The sequence below is a fragment of the Sorex fumeus genome, unplaced genomic scaffold (assembly GCF_029834395.1).
Source record: "Sorex fumeus unplaced genomic scaffold, SorFum_2.1 ptg000039l, whole genome shotgun sequence".
In the NCBI taxonomy this organism is placed as follows: domain Eukaryota; kingdom Metazoa; phylum Chordata; class Mammalia; order Eulipotyphla; family Soricidae; genus Sorex; species Sorex fumeus.
In genome coordinates this window covers 6,821,970-6,841,047 of record NW_026606096.1, presented here as the reverse complement: position 1 = coordinate 6,841,047, position 19,078 = coordinate 6,821,970, and the positions used below count along the sequence as shown (strand labels likewise).

Genomic DNA, 19,078 nt, shown 5'->3' with positions numbered 1-19,078 from the left:
AGGGAGACTGGGGGCACTGGGGGTGGGGGGAAGGGTCGCCCATGGTGGGACTGCTGTTGGAACGTTGCACGCCTGAAACTCAAACCATGAGTAACTTTGCGGTGCACGGCAATTCAATAAAATTGTTTTCATTGGTAAATCTTAGCGAAATAATCTCCACCCCCCCCATTTGTTTTTGTTGGTCTTTGAAATATTTCCAGGTTATTTCGTTGCGACATCGTCCAGAAAGCGTTGCTGATGAAACTCTGGAATAAAAGAAGCCGCAGACGTCCTCCTTCTCCCAGGGAAGGGGCTCTGGACCACCCCCCGCGGCAAGCCCAGGGCCCGCAGGCTGATAAGGAAGCTGGCGGACGTGCAGACTTGCACCTGAGGGCCAGGGGGCGGGGCGCAGGGGCTGGTTGCAGGAAGCCCCGGGAGAGAGGGGACACAGCAGGCGGCCTCGTAGCTGCCCACCGGCTCTCAGACCCCCGCGCAGGGCTGGGGGAGCCGCTGGTTCTAAGCTATGCGGCGCGCGTGGGAGGGGGGCACGTCCCTTCACACCTGGATTTTCCGCTGCTCGCCTGCGTCCTGGGCCTGGTCCCTTGCAGACCCCGTCCTCGAACAGCACCTCTCCTCAGCCCAGAGAGCTGGCCTGGCGGGTGCTGCGGGTGCCAGTCCCACAGGGTGTGTGGCTCTAGCCCGACCCCGCCCCAGCCCCCCACCCTGCAGTGGGTAAGAGGGCAGAAGAAGGCAGCCGGCCCTGGAGGCTTCCTCCCCAGAGTGAGGGTGGGGAGGACGATGAAGGTAACCTGCGCCTGACCAGATCACGGCCTGAATTTGGAGAATGTGGGGCGGATTCCAAACGGTCTCCGTGGCGACTCGGGCAGGAATGCTTGTGGAACAGGAAGCCCGGCCAGCAGGAATGCAGTGTCTCAGCACAAGGCTTTGTGTGGGCTCACGCCCAGCCTAGACTCCCCTCACCCCACAGAGTTGCCTGGGGAGAAACATAGACCCCCTTCCCATCTCCCACCGAGCCTCTCCTGCCCTGGGTAGCCTTCCCTCAGCACCTGTGGCCACCTGGCCTTCCTCTGCCGCTCCCTCAGCGAGTGGCGAGATGCCTGGGGACCGCACGGCTCTCCATCACTGCTTGACCCCCAGCACACTCGCCCCTCTGGCCCAAGCCTCCGTCTCCTCTGCTCCTATAGGTGCGCTCCTGTGAGCACAGGGCCAGGCCGGGGCCTCTGGGAGGAAGGCAAAGCCAAAGACCGAGGGACATCTGCTGGGCTGGAGAGCAGAGAGACCACAGTTAATTCCCCCTGCCCAAGCGGGGAGGCTGCCTCTGGGGCTGAAGGGAAGAATGCCCAGGCATGGCAGACACCCCAGACTCGGGTGCCCGGGACCTGCTTCTTGTCCTGGGTCCTCTCCCTGCCATTTAGCACTCCCACCTGTCCACTCAGCCCTGGCTTGCTTTATTTCGAAGCCAGAGACCACCTGTCTCCGGCCCCAGAGAGCTACTTCCAAACCTAAGGTTAGGACTGGAGCAAGCCCAGCAGGCTGAGGACAGGTTTTGTATGGGAGACCCACGCACAGTTCCTGGAATGACAAGGTCCCCTGGGCAGCACCAGGCATGAGCCCTGAGTGCTGAGCTGGGAGTAAGTAGCCCCTGTGTACAACTGAGGGGTGAGGCCCTCCAAACCAAAAGTAACACAAATAACGTGAGCAATAACCCTAAAACCCTGAAGAAGCCTTATGCACTTTCCTGCCACAGACTGACCAAGCCACGTGCAACTTGGGAAGACTTTCTCATTCTTATTAATTGGTTTTTGGGCCATGCCTGGTGATGCTCTGGGCTCACTCCTAGCTCTGCATTCAGGGATCACTCCTTGTGGGCTTGGAGATCAAATCTGGGCTGGCTGCGTGCAAGGCAAGCAGCCTATCTGCTGCTCTACCATCTCTCCAGCCCCAAAGATGGCAGTTGACATACTTCTGGCCACTCCTAACTCGAATCTGTCATCTTTGAAGCCATTTCCCACGTGTTATAAAAAAAAAAAGGACATTATTGTAGACAAAGCCAGTAGTAATCCACTCTCCTATCCCCCACCCCACCCAAGACCACGTCAAAAGGGATGGGTGCTCACTCCTGTTTCAGGGTGGGCTTGAGGGCAGGAGTTAAAGATCAAAGGCCACACCCAGCCTTCTCAGCTGGCCAACACCTTTGCCTAATAATCTCAGGTAACAACAAGCCGGTTGTAGAGGGTTCTGGAACTGAAAGCCCTGGGCCTCTGGGAGTACAGCTGACTCCCCTGCTGAGGAGATGCTGCTGCACTTATACTTGGGGAACCCATCCAGCTCCGTGCTTCCCTCCTGTTTCCCGAGTGTCCCCATTTCCAACAGTGCCGGCCTAGCACGGTTACCAAGTGGGGGATTTGGACAACAAGTGTTCATATTCCAGTGGTCGGTGTCCCCAGAACCTCAGAAACACTTCTCAAGGTTTCCATCTCTTGGTCTTCTCTCAGAATCCTGTAGCCCTATACTGAACCAGACAGGTGTGATCTTTTCAAAGCGTCCTCCTGACATGAGCCACACCAGACACTAGGTGGCGCCAAGGAGGCTAGCCCAATGGGACTAGGACTCCAGGCCTGTCAGTGCCCAGCCCAGAAAAACTTGTTTGTTTGTTTGTTTTTCCCCCTTTTGGTTTTTGGCCCATCCCTGGTGGTGCTCAGGGATTACCCCTTCCAGCTGCATGCAAATGATTGCCCTACCTGCTGTACTATCTCTCCAGCCCATATCTTGCACTTTTGGTTTGGGGGCCACACCCAACAGTGGTCAGGGGTTTCTCCTGACTCTCCACTCTGGAATCACTTCTGGCGGTGCTCAGGGGGCTATAGGGGATGCCGGGGATCGAACCCAGCCACATTCAAGGCAAGCTTCCTACCTGCTGTACTATTGCTCGGGCCCCTCATGCTCCTCTCTGTGAAAATCAAGGCAGGAAGGAGTCCAGGCAAAGTGAGATAACTACATCAGGGTATAGATGACACCCACAGGTGCCTGAGGGGACAACAGTCTCCCACCCAATCTGCTGCTGCACTGTATCTGCGGAATCAGCTTTGTTCTTCCTGTGAAAATAAGGATGGGGGTGGGAGCGATAGTACAGTGGATAGGGCTGTACTTGGACGCCCTGCACACAGCTGACCTGGGTCCAATCCCCAGAATCCCATGTGGTCTCCCGAGCCCACCAGGAATAATTCCTGAGTACAGAGCAGGAGTAATCCCTGAGCATCACTGAGTGTAGCCAAAAACACAAAATATAATACAAATTTTAAAAGAAAGTAATGATAAGGGTGGCAGGCCTCTGGTTGACCGGGACCAAGGTGTTCCTGAAGCCCCCTATAACTTTCCAAAATGTCCTCTGGGGGTGGTGAATAACTTGTGCCCAAGGCAGAGCCCAAGAGACCACAGCCCCTGCGTTCCTCCACAGCCCAGGACAGGGGTGCCTGCCACAAGCTCAGCTTTGTTGGCTTCAAACCATCCAGCAACAAAGCCAGGCAGGGTCTGCCAGGCCGTGACAAATGGGGCACTCTGGGCCCAGTGTCCCAGAGACCCCTCAAGGTGGCAATATCACCACCAAGCAGAGCAGGGGCCCACACTGCCAGACCAGCAGCTGGTAAAGTCTGCGCCGGCGTATCCAGGGGGCCTGGTGATGCCGGTGCCAGGAGCCTGCTGGTCCCCCTGCTGCCCCTCCCCCTGCCAGAGTCCTCTGGGCACTAGACTATCTCCAAGGGGGTGTCCCTGTAGCAGGGAACGGGCAGGGCCTGACTTCAGTGGAGGCGTCACCTGGTCAGACACCTGCAGAGGGAGACCAAGGCGGGTCTGAGGTGTCAGGAAAGGTCTCTGCACCCCAGGCGGGAGTTCAGATAGGACAGGGCCGGGAGAGGAAAGAGAGAGGAGGGCACTGAAGCGTCCACTTTATTTACCACATAGAGATCTCAAAGAGCTCCTAAGTTGAAAACTTGACACAACACTGTCAGCCTCTGGCCACGCCCGTTTCTTGGTCCTTGTCTCCAGCCTGGAGCCTCCCGTGGGCCTGGTTGCCCTGGTTGCCCTTTTACTGCTGAGCTGCTCGCCCACTACCCCCGTCACGACCCTTGGCCCCCCCCGCGCCAGCCTGCCCTGGCACAGTGCGGGGCTCAGGCCTGCGAGCTGCGGGGGGCTGGTGCCACGTAGCGCTGGCGGGCGTGCTTCTCGCAGTACAGCTCGTCATCCACCCAGAAGTGGCCCCGCATCCTCAGGTTCAGGCCGCAGTCGGTGCAGGTGTAGCAGCCGGGGTGGCGGAACCGGCCCTCCTGAATGCGCACGGCCTGGGTCCTGGGTAGGCAGAGCAGAGCACTGTGAGTAGGAGTCTGGCTCAGGGAGCTCCCTGAACCTCCTCAGACACCTCCCGCCCCACCTGCCCTCTGGAGCCGAGTCTGGCGGTTGAGGGGGGACCCACTGGCAGTGCTTCTATCCTGAGCCCCTGAAACCTGAGTGCAGCCCAGGCTCTGGGCCCAGGGGCCTCTGACAGGGAACATCCACAGTCCTGGCCCTGCCCTTGAACATGCCCTGCAGGGGTTCGAGCATTAGTATGGTGGGTAGGACATTTGCCTTGCAGGTTGGATCCCGGCATCCCATAGGGTCCCAGAAATAATTACACCACCAGGAGTAAATCCTGAGTGCAGAGCTGCGAGTAACCCCTGAGCACTGCCGGGAGTAGCCCAAAAACAGCAACAAAAGTCCCCCAACTCCACTTCCTGGTGTCCCGAGAAGTGGCAGTCTCACGTCTGTGGTGAGACTGAGCGTGTCACCTCTGATCTGTACATCCAGAGTAGAGGGGCAGGGCCAAGGGGCAAGGGGCAGGAGAGGCTTTTAGTTTTTCCAAGAATGTGGCTGCATGATCGTGCTACCGCTAAGAAATCTGACCTGCCTGGAGAGTGCTCCCTTAGCAAAGCTGTGTAGTGCTCCCCGCGGCACAACTGTCTGCGCTTTCGCCTGGCCCTGGGGTAAGAGGCCCAGAGCACTGGCAGGAGGTAGTTCCCGAGGAGTGTAGGAGGCTGGGGTTGGGTTCCATCACTGAGCCAGGTACCTCCCCACACAAGCCAACACAAGCAGGAAAGTTCCCACCAGCATACAATGGCGGCGGTGGCTCTCTCCTGGCATCCCCCAAACCCCCCACAGCCCCTCCCCCAGGGACACCAACTCACGTGATGCCGGCACCACATTTCTCACACGTGAGCAGCCTGGGTGGGGTGGCCAGTGCCCGGGGGGCAGGCAGGGAGGATGTTGAGCTCAGTGAGCTGGGCAGGATGGCAGGGGCGCCACCTGGGGAGTGGGGACAAACAGACACCTCAGACGCCCCCCCCCCCCCAGCAGTGCCCCGGCAGTGTCTATGCCCCCATACACCCACCGCTGCAGCTCTAGGTGGGAGGGGAGTGGGGGAAAGCTGTGCTCCCAGGAACTTCAGGAAACCTGGGGGAGTGGGGGGAGGCGGTGGAGGAGAGGGCGGTGGGGCCAGCCCACCCCCCATAAGTGCATTAGTGGCTGAGTGCAGATAGCAGCCGACCAATGGGTCTTTCTTCCCTGTGTCCAAGCTGGGCACTGGCCAGTGTGGGCAGCCTGGTCCCATCTGCTCAAAGACACAGAGACCCCCAGGGCGAAGTCCTCCCCCCTCCCCTCCACCACTTCCCGACGCAGACACCTGAGGGCTGGAGCATCAGCCCCCATCCCTTAACACTTTTCCTGCCTCTCCTGCTCTCGCTAACACCCCTGCACACATCATCCACTGCCTGGGACCATGTCCATGCCACTAACAGCCCCTCTGACCACATGGAGCCTCCAGCACCCAATTCAGCATCTCTTGTGCTGCCGAGCAAGTGCAGCTGCCCCCGCGGAAAGGCAAAGGTGCCCCTCAGACTGGCGCTCACTCGGGGCTGTGGCTGGGACTGACCCCCCCGAAGGCTGGCCTCCTGCTGCCCCCACATGCCACAGTACTCCCTGCCACCTTCTGATCTTTCTTTCAGGGCCATGCCAACTCCCTCTTCCTACAGGAAGCCCTCCTTAAAGCCCAGCCCCTGTGGGTTCCACTACCCACCCTTTTCCGTTCCTTGGCATTTTCCTGGTCTTAGCCCACACCTTTTGAGTGTACCCACATCCCCAGACCTTGGTCAGTCTCTGATTCTGTCTCTCTCTGTCTCTCTGTCTCTATCTCTGTCTCTGTCTCTTTCTCTTAATTTTGTTGTAAATTTTTTTCTTTTCTTTTTCTGTGAGCAGACGGCAGGGCGGACTGAGCTGGGTTGGGGCACTGGGGAGGAGGGTTGCGCTGGGTGGGGTCAGGGGTCGCACAGGGCTGGGTCAGGGTAACGGGTTGTGATGCTGAGTAGAGTCAGAGCGCGAGGGTGGGGTGGTTTGTGCCAGGCGGGGGCAGGGGCCTCGCCGCTGAGAGGGGTTGGGGCTTCGGAGGTTGTTCAGCCAGGTGGGGTTCTGGGGGTCACGTAGGGTTGGGTCACACCGGCCACTGGGTTTCACCTCCCCACACCAGACAGAGGGTGGTGATCTGAAGTCCCCGTGTCTCCAGGCGTGTCTTAAGTTTTTTGATTGAGATTCTGTGGTGTGCAATGCTGTTAATAGCAGTCTCTCATGCACCTAGTTCCAATACCACACCCATCACCCATCACCAGCGCACCCACCTTCATACTCCACGGACCCGAATACCCTTGCCACTCTCCTGCCTCACCAACTCAGCCACCCCGTTATGTTGCCTTTGGCCTATGCTGCCACCTCACTGAGTATCTGAGTGAGATCATTCTGCATCTAGCCCTCTCCTTCTGACCAACTACGTTGGTTTCCAGGCCACACCCGCTGGTGCTCAGGGATCACTTCTGGGAGGGCCTGGGGAACCACATAGGGTGCCGGGGATTCAACCCAGGTCAGCCGCATGCGAGGCCAGCGCCATGCCCACTGTGCTATATCTCTGGCCCCCCAGACCCTAATATCCTTTGGCACCGGGCCTGCTTCCAAGACGAGCATTTAAGAAATGCCAGTTTGGGGCTGAAGCGATAGCACAGCGGGTAGGGCATTTGCCTTGCACACAGCCGACCTGAGTTCGATTCCCAGCATCCCATATGGTCCCCCGAGCACTGCCAGAAGTAATTCCTGAGTACAAAGCCAGATGTAACCCCGGTGCATTGCCGGGTGTGACCCAAACAAACAAACAAACAAAAAAATGCCAGTTTAGACACAGGCCCTTGAGGTCCCCGCAGGTGTCCTGGTGGGTCCCTGGACCCCTTCCTGCCTGTGCCTGCCGCGGTCTCACCTCTCTCCTCGGCCTCGAGAGCTTCCTGCAAGAGCCGGAAGGAGCTGGACTGCCGGGGGGGCGCCCGGCCCTCTCGGTTCTCCTGCAGCATCTTGTAGACTTCAGAGTCCTCATCCAGGAGGTCCACACTGCGGGTGGGAGGCAGCCACCGTCAGGCGCAGGCGCGGGGGACGGGGGCAGGGGGACAAGCAGGGACACCTAGTTTGGGCCCTAGGGAGGCGGTCTGGCGCTCCCTGCCCCGGAATCCAGCCTCTCCCGGCCCTCCCAGCACCTGGTACCTGAGCCTGGGATTGGTGGAGCTGGGCACCGGGGATGGACACGGGCTTGGCAGCACCAGCACAGCTGAGTCTCCAGCGCGGCCCAGGCCGGCCTGTGGGGAGAGAAGGGGAAGGGTGAGGAGAGCCTCAAGGCTGAGCCCTCTCTGGCTGCAAGCGCCAGATTTCCTTCCCAAGTCTGACAGCAGGGGGCTCCCGGCCTTCATCACCTCCAGGTGGAGGTGTGAGGGCTTCCCCCCACCCACCCATAGGCAAGGAAAGAATGAAGGGAGCACTGCTTCTGAGATCATGCCACAAGTCTGACCCTGCGCCCTGGCTCCAACAGAGGCCGCAGAGAGGCATGAGCTGGCCCCATCAGAGGGGGAAGGAGAAGGACGGGCCCAGGGACAGCTGGAGCATGAGCTCCCCTACTACCCACTGGACTATGTTCTCAGAGTGCCAGAATCCTCACACCAGGGAGATCCATCCTGCCCCCAGCCCTGTTCCCAGCACCACCTCCAAGGGGCAAGTCTCTGTCTCACGTTCTGGCCTGACTGTGGAAATCTCGCCTTCAAGGGTCAGAGTGACAGTATAGCACAGTGGGCAGGGGGTTTGCCTTACATGCAGGTGATGTAGCTTTGTCCCTGGCATCCCATTTGGTCCCCCTGAGCCACCAGGATTGAGCCCTGAGCACAGAGCCAGGAGTAAACCCTGAGCACCAGCAGGTCTTCCCCTCCCACTGCCAAGAAAAAAAAAAATCTTGTCCTTTAACTTTATTGCTGGTCAGATCTCTGGTCCTCACCTTCAGCCCCTACCCTTGGTCCGAAACCTGAGGCAGCCAAGGGAATGGGGCACCTCAGAGATGCTCCAGCAAGCTGAGAACAGAGATTCCTGTAATACCACATTTAAAAACAAACAAATAAAAACGGGGGTTGGACCAAATCTGGTGATGCTCAGGGCCTACTCCTGGTTCTGTGCTTAAAAACTACTCGTGGCAGTGCTCAGGGACCATATGCGGTGCTGGGGATCAAACCCAGGCCGGCTATGTGCCAGGCAAATGCCCCACCCAATATACTATCACTCGGCTCCTGGAACACCAAACTCTCTCCAAGTGCAGTCAGGGTATCCACCAATGACGGGCAAAATGAAAACAAAAAGGCAGGGATTAATTTCTGTAGGAAAAGCAGAAACTCGGCAGGTTTGAGAAGACCGGAACCCTCGTCCACCAGCCTGGTCACAGAGGTCCCCTGTCTGGAAGGGGCACAGGCAGGCAGGAGCACAGGCCTGGGCCCAGCAGGCGGCTGAGCCCATGAGCAGGTCTCCTGGGAAGGAGTTACGGCCCAGGTGGCATCCAGGATCGGCCTGCCAGTGCCTCGCATGGGAAGCTCCACGGGGAAGCTCCTTCTGCAAGTCATGTCCTGGAGCAAGTGGCTGAGAGGCATTACTGTCAGTCGCCCATGCCGAGGGACCAGCATCCACTTTCTACCTGGTCCCACCAGGGCTGGCTGTGCCCTGGTTCAGCTCCCCCTGGACCTAGAAGGCCACGGCCAAGTGAGGTTTGGAGAAGACTCCTACACACTCACCCCTGCTCCCACCCCCCGGAGAGCAGATGCCCATTCTACACTCTGAGAGGTGCTCCCCCCAACCAGATCCAGGAGGGACCTGGTAGTACCAAATCCAGAAAAACTGCTTGACAAGGGCTCAGCGGTGCCCAAAACCTCTGAGAATGTGTTCTCGGAGCACAGGGATATTAGTCAGTGATGTATTAGTCAGTGATGCTATGATGCTTGTGTGTGTGTGTGTGTGTGTGTGTCTGTGTACACATTGGGGGGGTGGGGTACTACAATTTCCTAGGGCCTCAGATACTGATGGTTCTTTAGAACACAGGCTGGTACCCCACACACCAACTCAATGAGTGGAGCCAGGGAGGGGAGATGCCAGGTGAAAATTTTGCAGTCAGACTTTCAGGAAATTGATCAAATTCAATGTATTTCTTTCCTGTGGGACTCCTCAGAGCTGCTGGTGTACAGAAGTAAGACCATGCATGCACCTCAATGCTGCAGCACTTAGCACGCAGGCCTGGAGGCTGTATATCCCCAAGTGTCATCCCAGTGACACTGCCACCTGGCACCGCCCCCAGCCACCCTGACAGTGCCAAAGGGCACTGGGATAGGAATGACATATGGAAACGCCCAGTGACACCCAGGAAGGAGCTGTGGGACCCCTGATGACTGCACCATATGACTGAAATCCTTGTGGAGAACAGGACATGCCATATGACCACAGCACACGTGGAGACCAGGACATACCATGTGACTACAGCACATGTGGAGACCAGGACTCACCACATGACCACAGCACACACAGAGGTTAAGACACTCCATGTGATAACAGTGCCACGTGACCACAGTGCACGTGTGGAGACCAGGACATTCCACGTGACCACAGCACACATGGACACCAGGACATTCCATGTGACCGCAGCACACATGGGCACTAGGACATGCCACATGACTACAGCACATGTGGAGACCAGGATACACCACATGACCATAGTGCACACAGAGGCTAAGACACACCATATGACCACACAGCGCCTAAGACCACAGCACCTGTGGAGACCAGAACATGCCACGTGACCACAGCACCTGTGGAGACCAGGCCGTGGGCCTCCTTGCATTAGAAATGTCTCTTCTTTTTCACCTCCCCAAGCCTGGAAGGTGCCGGACACCAGGCCACTGCTGGATAAATATTGTCAGAGGCTCAGCCACAAGGACAGGCTTGCAGTGGAGGGAGGGGCCTCCAGGACCCAGGCAGGGGGGGTGGGTGGTGGGAGGGCAGCTGTAACCAGGTCCACAGAAAAGAAGGGGCTGCCTTGCATGAGTGGGGAGTGGGGTCCTCAAACCTCTCAGGGCGTCAGATATAGATGGTTCCTTAGAACACAGACTGGTACCCACACCCCCTCCTCCCCCCCCCAGGAAGTCCAGTCTGCAGCCAAGGTTGGGCATGAGGACTCACGTTCTGTTCCCTGAGCCACCTCTTCTCCCCCTGCCTGAGTGGGGACATGATAGGGAAAGAGAGCAGAGGGCAGCCCCCACCCCCACCCCGTCAGCAGGGCCCTAGGCTGGTCGTGGCCTGCTCCTCTCACGGAGCTCCCCGCCCCTTCACCCCCACCCCCCACACACACTCCAGGCTGAAGCTCACCAGGGCTGGCGGGGCCTTTGCTAGGCCAGCACCAGGCTCCTTGTTCTCAGCTCCAAATCTGAGCCAGCCTCCAATGTCCAGCAGAATTCCTACCGAAACCTCGGCAGGCCCCCCGAGCCCACACTCGCTCCCTCCCAGCATGCTTCAGCTCTCATAATCAAGACCACACTGCTTAGCACTTAATTGTTCCAAAATTGTTTTTGCATGTTTGTCTTATCTCCACAAATACAATTTAAATTCTTAAAAAGGCTGGGAACTCGTCGAATCCATCTCTGCCCCCAGAGCCGGGCCGGCCAGCGGAGGGGCCCCCAGTGGGTCCCCAGGGAGTCCTGCTTCTTCCTTCTCCAGAGCCCCCCCCCCCCCCCCCGTGTCCAGCACCCTCCCCCCTGCTTTTCTGGAATGCACAGTCACCCTGAGGTAAGACTTCAGCAGCTGGGATGCATCCCCCTCACCCCAAAGCCTGCCCATGCCCCACCCCCAAACACTGCCCCCCAGCAGCTGTGGCTCGGGGCTGTTGGTGGCCTGGCCCGCTCATCCCACCCCTGCTCTCAGCGGAGAGACGAGGCCCGCAGACAGCCTGCTAGTGACTAGTGACCGCCACGGGGTCGGAAGGGGTGGAGGGGGGGTGGGCCGGAGATGAGGACCAGCGTGAGCGGAGGCCTCAGTGCAGCATCAGGGCTGGCTCTGCACTGAGTCACGGAGGAAGGAGGGGGGCCCGGAGGGGGTGCTGGATCTGGGGGCGGCACGGGGCTGGGGAGGGGAGGAATGTGTTCAGGGGATGCCGCAAGAGCCAGAGGGAATCATCCCAACAACAGCAGCAAACTATGTCAGCCGGGCCCAAGAGAAACACTCGGGAGGGGGGCGGCCAGCGGGGAGGGGCGGCGTGGGGGGAAGGCAGGGAGGGGGGCGCACTAGGAACGAGGCGCCCCTCGGGCACCACCATCCGGCACCCGGCCCAGAAGCTGGGAGTCTCCTCTCCTGCCCACGGGGAGCCTTACCTGGCGACTCCTGGGGCGGCCCTCATAGGAGGCATGCTCAGCGGCTGGGGGCCCTGCGGTGTACGCCAGGCTTTGGAAGCTGCAAAGGGGGGAGCAGATGGTGGGTGTGAGGAGGGGAAGGGGCCGTGATGGGGCACCTAAAGGGAAACTCAGGTCGTCATCCCCTGTGTGATGACTGAGACTCCAGAGGCCAGGCCCAGAGCTGGTGATTGAGTACCCGCCACTGCTCACCTGCGCCCGATCACTGCCTCTCCAGCCGTTGGCTGCGGGCTGCTGGGGGTGGAGAAGGGGCTTCCAGTGCGGGGGCTGAGGGAGGCGGGGCTGGAGCAGGAGGAGCGCAGGGAGGACTGGCTGCTGGCCTGGGTCCTTGCAGAGCCCTGCGGAAAGGGGCCAGAGGAACAGAACTGCCACGCCCAGCACCCTGCCCCGAGGGACCCTCCCAGGGCACGGAACACGACGACCTACCTGGAAGCGGGTGGCGCGCGCCTCCACAAAGCCATCCCCGTTGGTGCACCCCGGAGAGACGGCTTGGGATCTGGGGGGGCAGGCCACGGGAAGGGGAGGGTCACGGGTGCCTGCCAGCTTCACCCAACTCAAAACCAAGCTCTCTCCACCACATGCGCTCACCGCTTCGGAAAGAAAAACAACCACCCCAGTGCAGAAAGGCTTCGTTTCAGCAGAGAGGGCAATTGTCCTTTTCATGTTTAAAAATATATATGTTTTTTTGTGTTTAAAAAAAGGGTTGGTGTGATAGCACAGCGGGTAGGGCATTTGTCTTACGCGTGGCCGACCCAGGTTCGATTCCTCGCCCCTCTCAGAGAGCCCGGTAAGCTACCAAGAGTATCCCGCCCGCACAGCAGAGCCTGGCAAGCTCCCTATGGCATATTCGATATGCCAAACACAGTCACGACAAGTCTCACAATGGAGACGCTACTGTTGCCCGCTCGAGCAAATTGATGAACAATGGGAGGACAGTGCTGCAGTGCGTGTTTAAAAAGCTCCCGGCATTGCTCTCAGCCGGCATCTGTTTGTAGCCCGTGCAGGGAGGATGGCTGATTTCACATCCACAATCCTTTATCTTTCACCCCAGCAAAAACTGCAGCGCAGAGTGGAGAGGAAGCTGCCCGGAGCCCCAGACAATGGCCGGGCCAGCTGCCCACGCTCCTGTAAACCAGCCTGGGCCCCCGGGCGGCTCCCTGCAGGCCTTCAGGGGGCTCTGCCTTCCTCAGGCTTCTCCCCCGGAAGGGTCCAGCAGTAAAGATCAGGACTGGCCAGCATGCTGGCCCAGCTGCCCCCTCAATCCCCAGGTAACCAAGAAGAGGGTCTTCCCCACGCTGCTCCCCCGGGCCCCCTGCCAAGCCCTTTCTCAGAGGCTGTGAACCGACAGAGGCTGGCACTGAGATGCCATGTCTGGATCCCGTGGCACTACTCCTGGTTGTCTGGTAATTTCTGGAAATCAGCAGGAACCTTGGCTGCCACACAGCAGGTCAGCCCCGAGGGAGGGATGCGAGGTCAGAGGGAGGAGAGCTGGGCCCTGGCTCCAGCCCAGTCCACTGCTTCCTGCCCCTGGGCTGGGGGTGGCGAGAATGACAGGAGGGGCCTGGACGGAGGAGAGGCGGGCGCAACCCCCCCTCCCCGCCCCGCCCCCGCCAGCTGGTCCTGCCAGGAGGGACTGGGAGGCAGGAACAGAGTCACAGCTGCAGCCTCTCGTGGACGTCGAGTTCTACTCCCAGATGCCGAGAGGTCCCGACCCTGTCCTCCTCCTCGGGCCCCTCCTGCAAACACTCAGGGCCCAAGTGGCACGTAGGAGCCCCTGAAGAGCCCCAGGGCTGCCAGAGGGTCATGGGAGCCAACCTCATGGGGCAGCACCAGGGGACAGAGGGGTGAGGCGGGCATGGAGCCAGGGTCACAAGGGAGCCTGGTGTCAGGGCACTGCCAGCTGCAGCAGGGGCCTGGCAAGGGTGTGAGACCAGCTCTGAGGTTGCTCCTGGCTGCAGGACTGTCCCAGGATTCCTGCCCTGTGACTCACGAGGGACCTCACCCTGGGTACCCACTCCCCCTACCCCCCCCCCCACTGACCCTGGCATCCAGGATGAAAACCCTGTATGGGTAAAGGAGAGGAAAGGGGGGGTCTCTGGCGAGTGAGCCCCCCACAACCCACCCCTCCCCTGGAGTCAAGGGTCATACAAGAGCGCAGCCGAGGGCACACCTCTCCTCTCCAGCTCACTTCATGCCCACGCCCTGTGCCCCACACACACACACACACACACACACACACACGGAAACCAGTCAAACCCGGGCATCCAGGTGGCCGATGCCAGCCCAGCCGACCTGCAGCTGCACGCCCAGCTGGGCTTAGGGAACAGGGACATCCCTCTGCCCACCTGCCGCAGGCCTAGCTGGGTTGAAAAGCTGGCAAAGGCCAAGCTGGCACTTGAGGGCAGCGGCCACCGGGTGGGTGGCCTGGCTGGGGAGAAGCAGGCAGGCGTGGCTCACCGGTCCAGCTGCAGCCGCAAGGGCGAGGGGCTCTGGCGGATCCTGCTCTGAGCCTCAGCCTGCAGCATGCCCTCCGTGCTCTTCCCGTTAATGGACACAATGATGTCCCCAGGCCGGAGGTCAGCGGCCTCAGCTTTCCCCCGCTCGGTCACCTGCAGGGGACAAGGAGCAGGAGGGCTGAAGCGGTGTGACCCAGACAAGGCGACACACCAGAAGGGCAACGCGACAGGGGGTGAGGAGGCACCCCTGGTTCAGGGAAGACAGAGCAGGTTTGCACCAGGCTGACTCTGTGTCCCTTGTAACACCCCCCCCCCCCGCCCGCACGCCCTCCAACCCCCACCCCTGCCCCATACAGTATCGGTGCAGCCAATCAGCCAATCCCCTCCCAAAGCCAAACCGCCCCCCACACACACACACAAACACATACACATACACATTCTCGCAGGGGCCTCCCCGAGAACGTGTAATGACAGAATTCAGGAGCTGAGCTCTGAAATACTTCTGGATAGCGATCTCAGCCGGGAGCTCTGCGAGCTGGCCTGGCTCCCGTCTGGGTCAAGGCTCACGTTCTAGAAACCACCCAAACGGTTGCCCACCCGTGTGGGCTGTGACAGAGGAGGAAGGAGAGGCCCTGCTCCCAAAGGCCCCCCAGGACGCCTGGTTCTCGGCCACCCACCCCCAAGAGGGGCCCCCCAGTCTGGGGTCCCATCGGCCTCCTGGCAGCGGCCCTTACCTTGGTCACCATGATGGGGGTGTGGAAATCTCTGCCCCCCGAGATCCGGAAGCCCCAGGGCGCCGGGCCAACCACGTCCACTGTCCGAGCCATAGCTGAGAGGCAACGCCTGTCCCCTGGGTCCCCAGGGAGGCTGAGAGGTGGCAGGGGAGAGGCAGAAGGTAAAAAAGAAGAGTGAGAGGGATGGAGCAGAATCTGAGGGGGTCGGACGGGGGTGTGGAGGAAGTAACTGAGCCCTTCTCTCACCCCCAGTTTCACTTCCCCACACACCCCCTGGACAGCTGTGATTACGAGCACCCCCTTGACGTCTTAAGCCAAGGGGCTCCTGGGGGCAGCTGCTGGGGTGCAGGGACCCACTCACCGGAGAGAGGGCTCACCAGGGTGGAAACTCTGAGTGTCTCCTCCCCCTCCTCCACCATCAGGGCTAAGTCCCACTCGTTCTGCTTCCTGTCCCCGAAACCCACAGCACACACGGTACTTCCTCCCCACCCCGAGAGGGCAGGGCCCTGGGAGCCCCAGTGACAGCCAAAAAAGGGCGACCGAGGACGGTAGAGACCGGTTGTTGGGGGTGGGGGAGTAAGTGAGCAACCGAGCTGCCTGTCCCCCACCCCTGGCCCTGTCTTGGGGTCCACAGAGGCAAGACTGGCGTTTCCCTCTCTGGGCACTGCTGCGCTCTCAGGACGCTGGCGAAAGGAGGGCTGCTCTGCCCGGCTGGGCATCCACGGGCGCTGGCCAGACGGACCTGCCTACTGCCGCAGCTGGGGCCCTGCAGCCCTGAGCCCCTGCACTGGGCAAGGCGGAGCGCCTGCAGCCCCCGGGCCGGCGGGACTTCCTGCGCCTCTAGATCTGGAGCAGGGGCCAAGCCCGGCAGGAAGCCACGGTGCCAGGCCACCACCCTGTCCAGCACCCTCCCCCGAGGCAGCCCCTGAAGCCGTCCAAGAGGCGCCCCGCGTCACGGCCGGCCTGGAGGGGGGCGCGCCCCCACTCGGCGCCCCCTCCTTGCCCGGGCGCAGCGCGCGTCTCCCCACCCCCGCGCGCGTGGAGACCTTTGAGCCGAGAGTGGACTCCGCGCGGCGGCCGCGGGAGGTGCCCGGCACGTCGGCCGGTCGGCCCGTCGGCCCGGCTCGCCCAGTTCCTGCGCCTTCCCGCTCGAGGGCAAAGTGCCGAAGACCCGGGGTGTTGCGAGCGCCGCGACGGGCGCGGGGCGCGGCCGCAGCCAAGGACCGCGCGCCCCGGCGCGCCGCCGTGCAGGTGGGCCGCTCACCTGTCCCGGGCCCGCGCCGCGCACCGAGGGGCCGGGAAGGCGCGCGGGCGAGATGCGCCGCCGCTCCCGCCGCCGTCTGCCCGACTCTGGGGAGAGCCCGCCCGGGGCTCCGGGACCTGCCTCCGCCCATGTGATCCCGGGGCCGCCCCCGCCGCCGCCGCGGCCCGGGAAGCCGCCTCCTCCGCGCAGCCCTGCCCCGGCGCGGCCACCTGGCCCGCGCGCCCCCCGGGGGGAACGCGCCCGGACGCCCCCGGGGGTCCGACCTCCTCCGCCCCCCCTGCCCTCACCGCGTGCCGGGAAGGACTCCGAGCACCCCGGTACTGTCGCCCGCTCAGCTCCCAGGAAGGGCAGGCTCCGTGGATGTTCGCGGTCCTCCTGCCTCCTTGGGGTCGCGTGCTAGGCGCCCGCAAATCCCCGGCCACAGGCTGCCCTCTGCCGACTTGGTCCTCCTCCTGAAGGCCAAGCCCGACAGGCTGCCTGGAGGTGGTGGTGGCAGCCTACCCAGTGCTCCCGCAGCCATCCCCTGTGTGGATTTCTGCCAGGTCCAGGCTAAGGAGCAACGCCCAGGCTCTTCACCCTTCTAGACAGGACACCTTGCCCCCCTCCTGACTGCCCTGACCCCCCACTCTGCTCTCCCTCACCTGGGCCCCTCCCAGTCCCAACATCCACCGTTTCCCCCTTCCCCCCCCCCCCCTCCCACCATGTCCTCCGCTCTCTGCCTTCCCCGGCCTCTGGGGATCAGGAGAGGACGGCTGAGAGCACCCCCGGGGATGGGGGGGCGGGTCCCAGGCCTCACCTGGCATCCAGGAGCTCAGGACGCACCCGGGCCTTGGCGCTGCTGAGGCAGATAGAGGCTTCCAGGCTGCACACCTGTGAGCAGCGCTGTCCCCTGGCCGCCCCAGGTGTGAGTCATTCCTTCCCGGCCTCGGGCTCGGCTCTCGGCTCTCAGCTCCTCAGGCGGGGCGCCCGCTGCCTTCCCAACTCAGCCACTACCCACCTGCCGAGGCCACACCTGTGCCACCTCCCTGCCTGGGAGCTTCTCCCCCCACCCCCACTTTGGTCCCGGAACCGGGCTCAGCCCCAGGTGGTCGCCCTGCCTCCTATGAGCTCTGCAGAGTTCCTCAGTTTCCCGATGTCCTCCAAAGTGGACCGGTGTCTCCAACGCCCACCCGACCAGGGCAGGCCCGCTGGGTTGGCGCCCCAGCCCCCCCACCCAGGTCCCGGCACACGGGACAGTGTCCCGGGGAATGTTTGCTAACAGAATCTGCCCCTTCACGGCCCCTCCTCTGTGGTGGGGCTGCTCCGTGCATCTGCCGTTGCTCCCTTGTCAGGAAGATGTGCGTGTGCGGGCGCAGCTGGGGTGTGTACCCGCATATCTCACGGCACGCTGCTGATTCCCAGGGTGGGGGAACGGAGGAAAGGAGACAGAGGGAGGCCGGGCCGGGCCCGCCACTCCCCTGCCCTCTCTGACACGCCAAAGCCTGCGATCCTGAGGCCCTCCTGGTCCTCTGACCCTGGAGCACCCCTGAGCACCTCTGCTCCCCCCTCAATTCTGCCTTCACCCCCCCCTTCACACTAGGTCAAGGCTCAGGAGGGGCCCCTGAGCGCAGGGGAGTGGGTGGGCTTGCTGGGCACTGAGCACTGAGGAGGCCGCCGGGGACCAGGGGTCTTGGCATCCTGCTGGGATGGGGAGCAGGAGCGGGTCAGTGGCTACTGGGAAGTGGCCACTCCCACTGGGCTAGGTCCTGACAACTCTGACTGCGCTGGGGACTGAGCTGGACAGGTCAGCAGCAGGATCTGGGAAGTGGCCACTCCTACTGGGCTGGGTCCTGCCACGCTGAGGACTAAGCTGGACAGGTCAGCGGCAGGAACAAGGTCCTCTTCTTTCTGCTGTTGAACCGCCACCAGGGCCCAGGCCATGCCCAGGCACGAGGAACCTGCCAGGGACAGCCTCGCTCTCACGGCCCTGCACCTCCATCCTGAAGGCAAGAGGCGGCCTCACCCTGCGGGAACCACCAACCCCCTATGGCAGGCCCGGGGACAGAGCCCCAGGGAGGACGTGAGGAGTCTGGGCTGTGCGGGCCTCATGGTGCCTGACCTTCCTCAGTGGCTCTGGGCAGGAACGGCTGGGGCTTCATGCCAAGAGGTAGCAAGCCATTGGGCCCAATCTCAGCTTTTTTACCAGGTAGTAGGGGCCCACCTGGCAGTGGTCAGGGCTTACTCCTGGCTCTGTGCTCAGGGGTCACTCTGGGTGGGGCTCGAGGCACCCTGTGTGTCTCCGGGGATTGACTCAGAGGCCAGCCCCCTACCCATCGTACCGTCCCTTCAGCCTGGATGCCAGCTGTAACGCATCCTATTCTCGGCTCGGTCTCTCCTGCGCGAGGATGCCAGCCTGCCTGCTGCGAGGCTTCCGTAGGCGCACGTGTGGAGTCCCCGTTGCCTGCCATACCAGGGAAGGAGCAGTCATGCCCAGACTGGCTCACTGGTCCTACGAGAACCACCAAGCCCAGCACCCTGTGGCCCGGGTGAGGAGTCTCTTTGGCTCGCGGTGCCCTACCACTCCCAGCCTCCCCCACTCCATCGCTGAAAACCCGAGCTCGGAGCCGAAAGTAAACAAGCACAAGGACTCTGTGTGGCACCGAGGAAGGAAAATATTCGGGACAGAGCAGCCAGAAACGCCGCCAGCCCAGCAATCACAGTCCCTCCAGCACCGCCCTGTGGCAGGGCTGCAGCCAGCGCCCCCCCTCCCCCCCGCCTGTCCTCGCACTCAGCCTGGCCCCGGGTCGCACGTCCCCTCCTCTCGTA

The 19,078-nt window shown here is 61.7% G+C and overlaps 1 protein-coding gene across 1 annotated transcript; it reads right to left on the bottom strand.

Annotated features, from left to right (window-relative positions):
- Positions 1–4,143: 4,143 nt before the first annotated feature.
- Positions 4,144–16,346, bottom strand: PDLIM2 (PDZ and LIM domain 2). The gene is made up of 10 exons (XM_056119137.1): positions 16,274–16,346; positions 15,010–15,142; positions 14,277–14,428; positions 12,246–12,315; positions 12,012–12,157; positions 11,781–11,859; positions 7,603–7,694; positions 7,325–7,452; positions 5,217–5,334; positions 4,144–4,344 (listed from the first exon to the last, which is right to left on the bottom strand). Exons 2-10 carry the CDS (start codon positions 15,100–15,102, stop codon positions 4,167–4,169), a joined length of 1,056 nt encoding a protein of 351 aa, XP_055975112.1. The 5' UTR covers positions 15,103–15,142; positions 16,274–16,346; the 3' UTR covers positions 4,144–4,166.
- Positions 16,347–19,078: the final 2,732 nt, after the last annotated feature.